We start from the raw sequence: 13,094 nt of genomic DNA, 5'->3' as shown, positions 1-13,094 counted from the left end.
ACACAGACCCCGAGGGCAGTGCCGTGGGGGAGGGCGGTGTGGCCCCACTCGTCCAACACGGCCCGTGAGGGAAGCGCCATGAAGCGAGGCAAAGCGAAGCGACGGCGTCTACCCGGCGTGAGTCGCGATGCTACCCGCCTCTGTTGGGCGGCCGCCGCGCAGGCGCCTGGCCAGGCTAGGCGAGGCGGGCCTGGGCGGGCCGGTCGGGGGCTTTGCTAGAGGAAGAGTGGCGTTGACGACTGTGGCTGTACGGTCCGCGCTTCGCCATGCCCGTGCGGTTCAGGGTGAGGCTGCGCGGAGCTGTCGGGAAGCGGCCGTGGGGGCGGGTAGGGGGTGTGTGCCTGCGCGCCCCGCAGGGCCGTGCGCTGCGGGGGTGGGCAGGCCCCGGGCCCGGGAGGCGGTGGGGCCCAGGGGCCCCTACAGCCGGCAGGAGGGGGGAGTGCAGCTGTTTCTGGGGTGCCACTGGCAAAGCGGGATGAGCAGTACACTTGAGCGCCGGCTAATAAAGACAGAAAGAGCTCAGTCGTGAAGGCGCCAGGGCTTTCGGGATGCGTTTGGTCCTGAAACGTTATGCTCTTGCAAGATGTAAATAAGTTTGTTTTTTTTTTTTAAATTTGTTTGGATTTTTGGTTTGGGCTTTTTTTGTTGTTGTTTGCTTTGGTTTTTGTTGGGGCTTTTTGTTTGTTTTGGATTGTTTGTTTTTTTTTTTTTTTTTTGTACGCTTTTTGGCGCATGAACTTATTTCACGCGTTTTATGCGGCTCGGTTAAGCAGGTTTGGGTCCTCGGTGGGGCTGGCTTTGGAAGAGGCAGAGCAGCCTGCCAGCTCGGCTGAATTCGGCGCCGGCCTTGTCGGTGTTTTTCCCCATGGAGATCTGTTACCAAGAGCAGCGGAGGAGCAGGATACGCGCCGGTCGCTTGACAGGCACCTCTCTGTTTGCTGCAGGGGCTGAGTGAATATAAGAGAAACTTCAAATGGAAAACCCCCGACTTCTGTAGCCTGTCCCCACAGCAGAAATCCTTGTGGGCAGGACTTCGCTCGGATCAGTTTGGTAAGCACAGCGCTGTCCAAGCCTGGCTTGGAAAGAATGAGTCTGAGCAGCAGCAGACCTGAGAAGGTTTTCCTTGACTGAGTGCATGGGCACAGTGAAGTGGTAGTGTTTGCAGTTTGTGTACTTTTGTACAGTTAAAAGTGTGTTCCTGGTCATCATTTCGAATATGTTTTCAAGTGCTGTGTTCTTTGTGGCTACACTGAAACTTTCACAGGATCCCAGGATGTTAGGGGTTGGTAAGGACCTCCGGAGATCATCGAGTCCAACCCCACTGCCAGAGCAGGACCAGAGAATCTAGTGCAGGTCACTTCTTTTAATGTTAGCTCTATTTATATAAAACCTGAAAAATATGTGGGTTCTGACATGCAGCATAAGCTCAGTCCCAAACATGAAATCTTAACCTATGCAGAGTGTGTAGAAGGAGGCACTGGGTGACCTGTGAAGCATGGGAACAGTAAGCAAAATTCTACTTCTAAGAGGAAACTAACTTGGGGCAGAGTTTGATACAAAGTAAAATTGCTGCAAAGACTAATGGAGACAGGTATCTGGGAAAAAAAAAAAGAAAAAGTTAAAGATTAAACTGAAAAACTTGGGATGCTGTAGCCTAAGACTTAGGGGGTGTAGGCAGTATCATGGCAGGAAAATGTGGGATTGGGAAGTAGAAGCCGAAGGAAATGTCACTTGAACTGGAGAGCCAATAGGAGTAAGCTGGAGAGCAATGACAACTGCACTGCTTTGAAAAGATGCATTAAAAAATATGAATTATTGTAGTGGCACAAGACAGATTAAGAAGATTGTGCAATTCAGTGCAAACACTCTATGTGTGTGTAAATAGAGTCCAATACATGAAATCATTCAGTATGATAAGGGTTCTAAATTATGGCCTAGAAGAAATGACAGAGAGTAAGCTTTGTTTTAGTCTAGATGCTAGACATATTAATAATTTAATCTTGCTAGAGGTGTTATTACTTTATTACTGCTTTCTTCTATCACTGAAAAATATGTATATTTTTAACCTTGCTTTCCCTAGCACATGGCTCTGTGTATGGGTGCCTGTATTGAAGCGTGCACTTAACTTCCTCCAATTCTGAAACACCTGAACATCCAAACACGTTAACTTCTCATTAAAATTCTAATCTGTGCTTCTTTTCCAGTCAAACTAGACTGCAGTTTTAGTTTGGTCTTGGTGTTAACTAGGCTCTTTCACTGGCTATGTTGATTTTCTTGTTGTTCAGCTCCCAAAATCAACTTGCGAAGGACTGTCCTGTGGCCATACTTGTTTTTAAAGGTTTTGTCCGACATGGTCCTGGAGCAGCATGTTCCTGTCTCTCTTCAGGGGAAATGAAGGGCATTTGCAGATAGAAGGCAAGATTTCACAGCTGTGCCCATAGGATGTCTTTCCTCAAAGACACTAAAATATGTTTTTCTGATAATCAGTTCTTGTAATAAAGTGATACTATGTCTTGAAGAGAATCTGTTGGTTAAGCCTAGTGTGTCTTTTTCAGGAATCACAAGAGAACCAAACTTCATTTCCAAGAGAAGGGTACCTTACCATAATCCACAGATTTCAAAGTCCTTAGAATGGACAGGAGATTGTGATTTGGATGATCCAGTGGAAACTGAAGCTCCTAGGAGTGCAGAGTTGCACACAGACCACAGCAACAATGATGTGATTCAGGAAAAAACTGAAACTCCGGAAGGACCCAGGCTCCCCCCAAAAGTGCAGTCACATTCAGTAGACTCTACAGGAGAAACAGCTCTTGCCCTTGCAGAAAGTAACATGAAGAGATCACCTTCTGCAGCTCCACTAAATCAAAATGAAGCATTTTCATCTCAAAAAAAGGAATTGGGAAAAATGGGTAATGGGGTAAGGGAAGATGTTTATTTATGTTTAAAATTGATGAGTATAAAGATTACTAGCCTAATACAGCAATTTAATGCACATACACCAGCCTCTGTTGCCTAACTTTCTCCTTAGTTCTGTATTTTGATATTCAACATTGTAACTTCTCTGTTGGGAGAACAGTCCTTTTGAGACAGATTTTTGTTCCACTTAGATCAGTAGGAATTTGCCCTTTATGTACCATCTCTGTTGTTTTCAGTTATGCAAGGGTTTAGCCAATAATATGGTATCCTGGGGTGCATTAAGAAGAGTGTGTCCAGCAGATCCAAGGGGTTCTCCTCCCCCTCTACTCTGCCCTAGTGAGGCCCCACCAGGAATATTGCATGCAGTTCTGGGCTCTCCAGTTCAAGAGGGACAGGGATCTGCTGGAGAGAGTCCAAGGGAGGGCTACAAGGATGCTGAAGGGACTGGAGCAGTGCCTGGTGAGGAGAGGCTGAGAGCCCTGGGGCTGTTTAGTCTGGAGGGAAGGCTGAGAGGGGATCTGATCAATGTCTTTCAATATCTGAATATCTGGGGGTCAGGAAGGAAGGCACAGCCTCTGCTCAGTTGTGCCCTGAGATAGAACAAGGGACAATGGATGTAAATTACAGCACAGGAGGTTCCACCTCTACATGAGTAAGAACTTCTTTGCTGTAAGGCTCACAGAGCACTGGAACAGGCTGCCCAGAGAGGTTGTGGAGTCTCCTTCTCTGGAGCCTTTCTAGCCCTGTCTGGATGAGTTCCTGTGTGAGCTGTGCTGGATTCTATGGTCCTGCTCTGGCCAGGGGGTTGAACTCAAAGATCTCCAGAGGTCCTTTACAACATCTCTGATCCTGTGACTTTCTGAGGTTGTTGGTTGTAATGTTAAAAATGTACTTTGCATTCATTGAATTCGTACAACCCAAAACCTGTCTTTGAAAACGTTTTAGGAAAGGGAAAAATCAGTGTTAAAATGTCTTTTTTTATATTGTCAGCTTCAAAGAGTCCTTCAGAGAAAAGCAGACATGAATATTTCACACTTAAGTACTTTACCCAGAAATTCTGAATATCAAAGCCAATTTGTTTGGAGGAGTCCTCATGAAAAATCACCAATACTTGCAGCTGAACAGGTAAGTTAAAAGAAAGTATTCATTTACATTTTGGATTTTTTAATGTACCAGCAAAGTTGCTTACCTTCCAAGATTTTCTTTCTTCCTTTTCTGGCAAGGGAACAAAAAACTTGAATATTGTTGCATGATTTATAAATCTTTTTTTTCTCTCAAAATACAGCAGTACAGTATAATTAGATTTGTTTCCCTGTGATTCTTTATTGTAGTGAGGTCTAATTACTCCTTCTCCTCATCCCTGGTTGTATTCCATCATTCTAACAGGATCATTTTCTCCTGTTTGCATTAATTTACTTTAGGAGCTCTAAGATTGTCAGGGTTGGAAGGGACCTCAAGGATCATCCAGTTCCAACCCCCCTGCCCCAAGCAGGGACACCTCACACAACAGCAGGTTGCTCAGAGTCCCATCCAGCCTGGCCTTAAAAACCTCCAGGGGTGAGGCTTCCACCACCTCCCTGGGCAACCTGTGCCAGTGTCTCACCACCCTCATGGGGAAGAACTTCTTCCTAACATCCAATCTGAATCTCCCCACTTCTAGTTTTGCTCCATTCCCCCCAGTCCTGTCACTACCTGACATCCTAAAACGTCCCTCCCCAGCTTTCTTGTAGCCCCCTTCAGATCCTGGAAGGCCACAAGAAGGTCTCCTTGGAGCCTTCTCTTTTCCAGACTGAGCAGCCCCAACTTCCTCACTCTGTCTCCAATGGAGAGGAGCTCCAGCCCTCTGATCATCCTTGTGGCCCTTCTCTGGACGCCTTCTAGCAAGTCCATGTTTTTGTTGAGTTGGAATTTCCTGTGACCATTTTTTTGCTCATATGTGAATGTATTTGCATGAATTGGTTAATTAATGCTGAAAAATTAAAGTAAGCAAATTGCACTTTTCTGTTTGTTTGTTTTCTTTCCCATCAAGGTTATTAGCAACATAACTAAATCCACACCTCCATCTAAAACTCCTGCAATTACTTCTGAAACTGCAAGTGAGAGAAATTTCAAGGAGTCTCCTCCTGTTAAGGATCCACAAGAGGGAGGTGCTTCAGAAGGGAAGGAGTCTCTGGCTGATGAGCAAGTAAATATTTTTATTGTTCATTTCTATAAATGTGGGTTCATTTTGAAATCTGTTAGTTACATTTCAGAGCTGTTGCTAATGACACTATACTCAGTAGTGGGTCTGCTATAAAAGACAAAATAACACTATACAACTCTGCATGCTCTTAGTGGGAGTTTCTGGAGTGGGTTCTGTAGTGAATGTGTTCACTTTACAATGACATTTTAAGTGTGTTTTTCCTATGCCCCCTTTTTAATGATATTTCAAGTAGGTTGTTCTTTTTTCTTTTTTTTTTCCCTTTAAATTGAAGGGTTTTATTCATTGGGACAGTGTCTGAAACACAAATCCCTGGTTCATGGTACCAGTGTAGTCTCTTGGTCTGCAGGAAAGTTGGATGGGAGAGAGAGAACTTCTTGTGTTTCATAAGTCAAGCATAAGTAAATTACAACTTAAAAATTAAGGAATTAAAAATACTCTGATGCATGGAAGATGCCACAGTTGGAACTGATTTTCATCCAATAGTTGTAATTTGAAGAAGCATGGAGGAAGAGAGACTGAGAGCCCTGGGGGTGTTTAGTCTGGAGAAGAGAAGGCTGAGAGGGGATCTGATCAATGTCTCTCAATAGCTGAGGGGTGGGGGTCAAGTGGAGGGGGCCAGGCTCTTTTGGGTGGTGCACAGTGATAAGCCAAGGAACAAATGGTTCAAACTAGAACATAGAAGATTTCACCTAAACATGAGGAGATACTTCTTTACAGTGAGGGTGACAGAGCCCTGGAGCAGGCTGCTCAGGGGGGTTGTGGAGTCTCCTTCTCTGGAGACTTTCCAAACCCACCTGGATGCATTCCTGTGCAGACTACCCTGGGTGATCCTGCTCTGGCAGGGGATTTGGACCTGATGATCTCTTGAGGTCCCTTCCAACCTCTGTGATACTGTGGTTACAATTAATTTGCCTTTGCCTTGATAATTTGAAAGGTAAAGGAATTGTATTTAGCACAAGGCTGTAAGAAGACAGTAGGCTCTGTTACTCAGTTCAAAACAGGAAAATGTCTTTTCTGAAAGCAATTTGCCTGTCTGAGGCTTTGCATTTCCTTGTCTTGCTGTTGGCTGGGACACACTGAGGTGGATTTGTAGCATGGCTGTGGCTGTTTTACCAGATGCATTTAATGGAAAGGAATTGCTTCAGGATGAGACCTTCTGAAAATAGGTGAGAGCAATAGACATAGGAATGTCTGTTTTTGTAGCAAGCTGCTAAGTATAGTGTTGTCTAAATGCCTGCAGGTTAGCTAACCATCCTTCAGACAGAAGGACCATATACAAGGCTCTTCTTGTAGCTCTCTTCCTTGTTAAAATAGAAAGAGCCACTGTCAGACAGTGTGTTTATTAGGACCATTACTGCCCAAAATTCACATTTAACAGGGAGGACCTGTGGCTCAGCTTTAGCCATTGGTACTTTTGATGTCCTTAAAGACAATTGTTGGCTTGGAGGCTTTATAATTTAAAAGTGGGGCCCGCCCACTGCATTAAATCTCATCTGAGAATGAGGAATTTGATGCCCCTTTTTACCTCTTTTTAACAGATGTGAAGAAAGCTTAAAAGGTGTGAGGATTTCAGGAAGCATTTCTTTGTTTTAATAGTGCAAACTGAGGTTATATTTTCCCAGGAGTGCTAATAAAGTGAAGGAACAGAAAGCATGAGAGTGGAATTTTGTTGATGGTGTCTCAACCACTTTTTGTGATACTAATATCTTTGATTAATATCTTGGAAAAAGCTTTGGGGGATTTTGGTGGGGTTTTTTGTTTTGTTTTGTTTTGTTTTTTTCCTTGAATGTTTTGAACAGAATCTATGAAAATCTCTAGCAGAACTGGAAATCATTTGTGAGATTTCCACTATCTCAAGGGGGCCTACAAGAAAGCTGGTGAGGGACCTTTTAGGGTGTTAGATAGTGATAGGACTGGGGGAATGGATCCAAGCTAGAGGAGAGGAGATTCAGATTGGATGTTAGGAAGAAGTTCTTCACCGTGAGGGTGGTGAGACACTGGCACAGGTTGCCCAGGGAGGTGGTGGAAGCCTCATCCCTGGAGGTTTTTAAGGCCAGGCTGGATGTGGCTCTGGCAACCTGCTGTAGTGTGAGGTGTCCCTGCCCATGGCAGGGGGGTTGGAACTGGATGATCCTTGAGGTCCCTTCCAACCCTGAAAATGTTGTGATTTCTAAGAGGATAAAATAAGCAGGAAAAAAAAAAAACCAAACCAAAACCCACAAAATCAGCAGATACAACAGATACCTTTGCTGTGAACACAGAACAAATCAATATGATCCTTTATTAAGCAGAATGGCAGCAAATTAGAATTGTTCCTTTTGGTTTATTACAAATTGCTTTGTATTGCTTGACTGTAAAGTTAAGAGGTTTTATTTTTATAATTAATTACAAATTCATAGAATCACAGAATAATCCAGGCTGGAAGGGACTTCCAAAGTCATCCAGGCCAACCCCCCCTGCAGTCAGCAGGGATATCCTCAACTAGATCAGCCCAGAGCCCTGTCCAGCCTCACCTTGAATATCTCCAGGGATGGGGCCACAACCCCCTCCCTGGGCAACCTGTTCCAGTGTTCCACCACCCTCACGGTAAAAAACCTGTTCCTAACAACCAATCTCAATCTGCTCTGCTGTAGTTTGAAGCCATTGTCCTATCACTGCAGGCCTTTGTAAACAGTCTCAGTCCATCTCTTGTAGGCCATCTTCAGGTACTGGAAAGCTGCTATTAGGTCTCACTGGATCTTCCTCTTCTCCAGGCTGAACACCCCCAGCTCCCTCAGCCTGTCCTCATAGCAGAGCTGCTCCAACCTCCTGATACCAGAAATCTATGTGTTCAGTCTTGCACAGCTCGGGTTAGAATGCACACATGTTGTTTGATTTCTGTGTTTCCTGTTAAATTAATTTTGTGAAGCATCCCAAATGGGTCACCTGACTAACTGAATGTTGCACTCAGAGTCTTAGCTTTGGCATTTTGCTGGTTTCTTTTTGCATTCACAGAGGAACATAAATTCTTGGTTGTCTTAAAGATGCAAAGCAGCTAAACATGACAATAAAATGCACTTCTTGCAAAAAGCTTGTTGTCAAAAGGAATGTGGGAGCTTTCCAGACTGTTAGCTAATGTGGTATTTTTGAAATTATCTTTGCCTTAGAGTAAGAGGGAAGAACCGTTTCAAAAGCCAGCAGAAGATGCAGCAAAACAAGGGAAATCAGAACAGAAACATCCTAAACAAAAACATAAGCAACATAGCAGTCCAAAGCCCCTCTCTTTACATAGAAGTCATGGGTATGTATGAATTAGGAAAACCTAGCCTAGTGAGTAGGTGTACAGCAACCTGATGTTTAGAATGGTGCAAACCATGCCCGTGCTGCAGGTGCAGGGGCAAATGCCCCCTTGCAGGGGTTGAGGTTCCTGGTGTTAATTTCCATTTCTTGGTGTTAATTTCCATTTCCTGGTGTTAATTTCCATTTCTTGGTGTTAATTTCCATTTCCTGGTGTTAATTTCCATTTCTTGGTGTTAATTTCCATTTCCTGGTGTTAATTTCCATTTCTTGGTGTTCATTTCCATTTCCTGGTGTTCATTTCCATTTCTTGGTGTTAATTTCCATTTCCTGGTGTTAATTTCCATTTCTTGGTGTTCATTTCCATTTCCTGGTGTTCATTTCCATTTCTTGGTGTTCATTTCCATTTCCTGGTGTTCATTTCCATTTCCTGGTGTTAATTTCCATCCCCTTCTCTGGGCAGCCAAAGTGGAAGCTTTGTAACCACGCTCGTGCAGTTCAACCTCTGATGCAGTAATAATATTGCTAATAAGATGAATGAAATGCAGTGGATGCAGTGCTGCTACTAAGCCTTTCAGCAAGTGCTTTGGTAGTTGTGTAGTCACCTTTCAAACTGCTCTGCTGTCCTTGCTCTGTGCCTTAAAGCTGTGATGATTGTACTTGATGTCTGCTTTTTCTAGTCTGTATGACCTTCTGTCCCAGACTACCAAAAGCAAATAAGAGGTAAAGGGAAATAAAGAAATCTGTTCTGCTTAGGATAGTCTGACAAGCATGGAAATAAAATGGAATTGTATGTCACTGAGTGCTATCAAAATGTTTTGTTTTTTATTTCTATCCCATAACCTATGCTGCAGGATCTGAACTCATGTTTTCATGTCTACACATCTGAGATGTGCCAAAAAAAATCAAAACTCAAAATGGATGTAGGTTTTGAAGTGCAGAAATTAATTAAACCCTGCTGTCTCTGTATGTCCCAGTGACTGCTTTCATTCACATGATTTGCTGGCACTTTTAAGGCACTAGATTAAAGATGGGAGAGGAGGTTTAGCTAGGTCTGAATGCTGTTGGATGTTGGGAGATAATCATGAAATAATCACCCCAAATTCTGTGAAATAAAATTGCTTTATGATAGAGTGAGTGGATAGTTATTGTAGTTGAAACCTTGAACTTAGATTTTTCATAGCTGTTTGACAGAGTAGTTTGTAGTTCATTTTGGTCATGAGTAGTGTGTAAAATTCTTCATCATTTGCTGTGACTTACTCATTTAAGGACAAATTTTTGCCTCTTATGCTTTCAGTGTGGCAGCATAAGACAGAAGATTCCAAACCAATTGCTGTCCAAGTGTGGAAGGTGTCAATATTCAGACAGGACTGTCACTGTGATTCTGTGATTGCATGCCTTGCTTTTGCAGCAGAATGACTGGGATCAAAGCAGAGCAGTGATGTGGTTTTTTTTAACTAGTCCATTACTTTTGCAACCAAGATGGAAGGAATTCTGTTAGCTTCAAAGAAAGGGAGATATGGTAACAAATTTTAAATATAAAGTGGTTTGTTTTTTTTTTTTACCTTGGTATTTTTCTTTATACACAGTGCATTTATCTCTGACTTAAGGCTTTTATGATCTGTTTCTGAAGAAGCAAAAAAGACGTCTTTTCACCCAGTGCTGAATGTACTAAAATAAAAAAAAGCAGGATTAAAACCAAAGCTGATAAACCCACAGTTCAGGGCTTAAGGACTTGGGAGTATTGCCTATTGCCTTCTACAGGTTACATAGTGTTAATTTTCCTCTGTGTGTGTGACAGAAGGAAAACTGAATCCATCTCTTGAACTACTGAGGCCTTTTGAAGTTCAAAGCAAGATGAATTACAGTGACCATTGTTCTGGTAGTCAGATGTCTCTAACCCAAACAATTCACCCCACCCATGTGCAGAGTGCCTTAAGAAAGGAGTTCATAGGAGGAAATATCTCAGACACATGAGTGCCAAACCAGGCTTTTTTGTTTGTTTGTTTTAATACACCTTCATCAGTGACTTAGACCAAGATGCTGCACTTTGCATTGAAGCAATTAAGGCTTTTGTGTGTATTCCATTCTGCTGATTTGGCTGCCAGGGCAAAGGCTTCTGGCAGAAGGGTTGTGAGGAAAAACCAACAGAAGTAATACTGGCAGAGCCGCCAGCTATGAATAAGCTTTTCCACAGCTTTCCTAACTATGTTGGTAGGGATGAGCAGTGTTTCAAAGTGTGCATTTTTCACATCTCAGCCCTGATACTTAGGTGCAAGTACCCTTATTATTGTTGGTACAACTTTAAAAGTGCTTTTTCTGTCTTTTTTGTTTTTTTTCCTCTCCTCATTCTTCATTTCTTAGGAAGATGAGCACTGAATATAGGGCAAAATTTTTGTCTCCAGCCCAGTATTTGTACAAAGATGGAGCTTGGTCTCGTATTAGGAGTAAAGGTCCCAACCAGGTGAGTATTCTTAAAAAAATCTGAAGCCTGAATATGCTTTGTATTTTGAATTTTTAGGTGCAAAAAACTTTGAATTGTGATGTTTATGAGATACAGTTTTGTAATGGTAATGACTCCAGTACCCAAAGGTGAATACACGAAGACATTGAGGGCTACAAGGATGCTGAAGGGACTGGAGCATTACCTTCTGAGGAGAGGCTGAGAGCCCTGGGGCTGTTTAGTCTGGAGAGGAGAAGACTGAGAGGGAATCTGATCAATGTCTATCAATAGCTGAGGGCTGGGGGTCAGGAAGGAAGGGCCAGGGACAGCCTCTGCTCACTTGTGCCCTGGGATAGGACAAGGGACAATGGATATAAACTCCAGCACAGGAGGTTCCACCTCAACATGAGGAAGAACTTCTTGACTGTAAGGGTGACAGAGCACTGGAACAGGCTGCCCAGAGAGGTTGTGGAGTCTCCTTCTCTGGAGCTTTTCCAGCCCTGTCTGGATGTGTTCCTGTGTGACCTGTGCTGGATTCTCTGGTCCTGCTCTGGCAGGGGAATTGGACTGGAAGATCTCCAGAGGTCCCTTTGAGCCCCTAACATCCTGGGATCCTGTGATTCTAACGCTAATGACTCCAGCTCCCAAAGGTGAATATACAAAGGCAATTAGTTTCTTACAAGTCAGTGTAATAGCTACCAAGATAAAGTAAGAGATGATGTAACTTAAAGACTATAGTCAGGTGGCATCCAAAGTGAGGGAGGAGTTTTGTTTCCCTTACAGTGTTAATTGTTCAGAACAGAGTCTCTTGGAGCAGATAATCTGTGTTGATGTTCAGCCCAGTTTTAACAAGCAGAAGTTTTGCAATGCAGCATTGGTTGATAGGAGATTCCAAGGGAGTGAAAGGAAAAGGACAATGTTACACCATGTGTGTCAGCCTAAGTCAGCCTGATAGTCAAGTTCAGTTTATTAGCCTGCATGCTGAATCCATTCAAAGCAGTCAGATGAATTCAGTCATGCACAACACAGAGTTTCTCTTGAGGGTTTCAGCCAATCTAAGTATTTTCATGTAGTTGATTTAGTAACTGTTATCAGCATTATACTGCTAGGAACTCATCTGACAGGTCTCTGAAAATGCTGAACAGCTTTAGTACCATAGGATTTCTAAGTAGGATTATTGAGTGTGGTTTTCTGAATCAGTTAAGTAAATCAGAACTGTTAGGAGTGTGCTAAGAAACTGCTAGAGCTAGTTCTGCAGCTGTCAGATTTCAGCAGACTGACGTAGCCTTTTCCCAGCTGACAGAAGGAGCCTCCATGAGATGTTATGTTTTGCTAAATGTGTGGCCAATACTTGGAAAGGTGACTTTCCTCATCAGTTGGGACCAAGCTGATGTGAAAAATAGAACTGGAGCAGATGGCTCTAGGGTATTGGGCTTTGAAATTCTGACATAACTTTCTCTGAGAATTGCAGGAGTAGTGTGGTAGAATTCAGTTTTATGTTTTCTCAGTGGACTTCACAGGATCACAGGATGTCAGGGGTTGGAAGGGACCCAAAGAGGTCATTGAGTCCAACCCACCTGCCAGAGCAGGACCACAAAATCCAGCACAGGTCACACAGGAACACATCCAGACAGAGCTGGAAAAGCTCCAGAGAAGGAGACTCCACAACCTCTCTGGGGAGCCTGTGCCAGTAATCTGTGACCCTTACAGTAAAGAAGTTTCCCCTTGTGTTGAGGTGGAACCTCCTGTGAATCCATTGCTCCTTGTCCTATCCCAGGGAGCAAGTGAGCAGAGCCTGTCCCCTCCCTCCTGACCCCCAGCCCTCAGATATGTATAAACACTTATTAAACCCCCTCTAAGTCTTCTCTTTTCCACACTAAAAAGCCCCAGGTCCTTCAGCCTCTCCTTATAAGGCACATGCTCCAGTCCCCTTGCTAGATTTGGGGGGCAAAAAAAAAAGATGTATTGGATATAGCAGAAATACTGAACAAGAACTAAGTCTCCCAGTTGAAAGTATTCATTTAGTGTCTGGTGACCAGTGGTGTACCCCAGGACCAGTACTGGCCTAGTTTTAGTCAACATCTTTATTGATGACTTGGATGAGGGGGTGGAGTCATTGGCAGATGACACCAAACTGGGCAGAGAATTGATCTGCTGGAAGGTAGGAAGACACTTCAGAGAGACCTGGCCAGGCTGGGTCGAAGGGCTGAGGCCAACAGGATGAGGTATGACAAGGGCAAGGGCAAGCTCCTACAC

The 13,094-nt window shown here is 43.6% G+C and overlaps 1 protein-coding gene across 1 annotated transcript in view; it reads left to right on the top strand.

The window, feature by feature from the left end:
• The first annotated feature begins 266 nt into the window (after positions 1-266).
• MDM1 (Mdm1 nuclear protein) overlaps positions 267-13,094 on the top strand; it is a 33,057-nt gene continuing 20,229 nt past the window's right edge. The window contains exons 1-7 of the mRNA XM_054399619.1: positions 267-284; positions 945-1,050; positions 2,556-2,917; positions 3,907-4,041; positions 4,946-5,101; positions 8,266-8,399; positions 10,760-10,859. Of these exons, the coding sequence (XP_054255594.1) occupies positions 267-284; positions 945-1,050; positions 2,556-2,917; positions 3,907-4,041; positions 4,946-5,101; positions 8,266-8,399; positions 10,760-10,859 (1,011 nt within the window). The remainder of the gene's footprint in view (positions 285-944; positions 1,051-2,555; positions 2,918-3,906; positions 4,042-4,945; positions 5,102-8,265; positions 8,400-10,759; positions 10,860-13,094) is intronic.

The sequence above is a fragment of the Indicator indicator genome, chromosome 3 (genome assembly GCF_027791375.1).
Source record: "Indicator indicator isolate 239-I01 chromosome 3, UM_Iind_1.1, whole genome shotgun sequence".
In the NCBI taxonomy this organism is placed as follows: Eukaryota; Metazoa; Chordata; class Aves; order Piciformes; family Indicatoridae; genus Indicator; species Indicator indicator.
The sequence above is the reverse complement of the archived record's forward strand: the minus strand, read 5'-3'. Positions and strand labels throughout refer to the sequence as shown.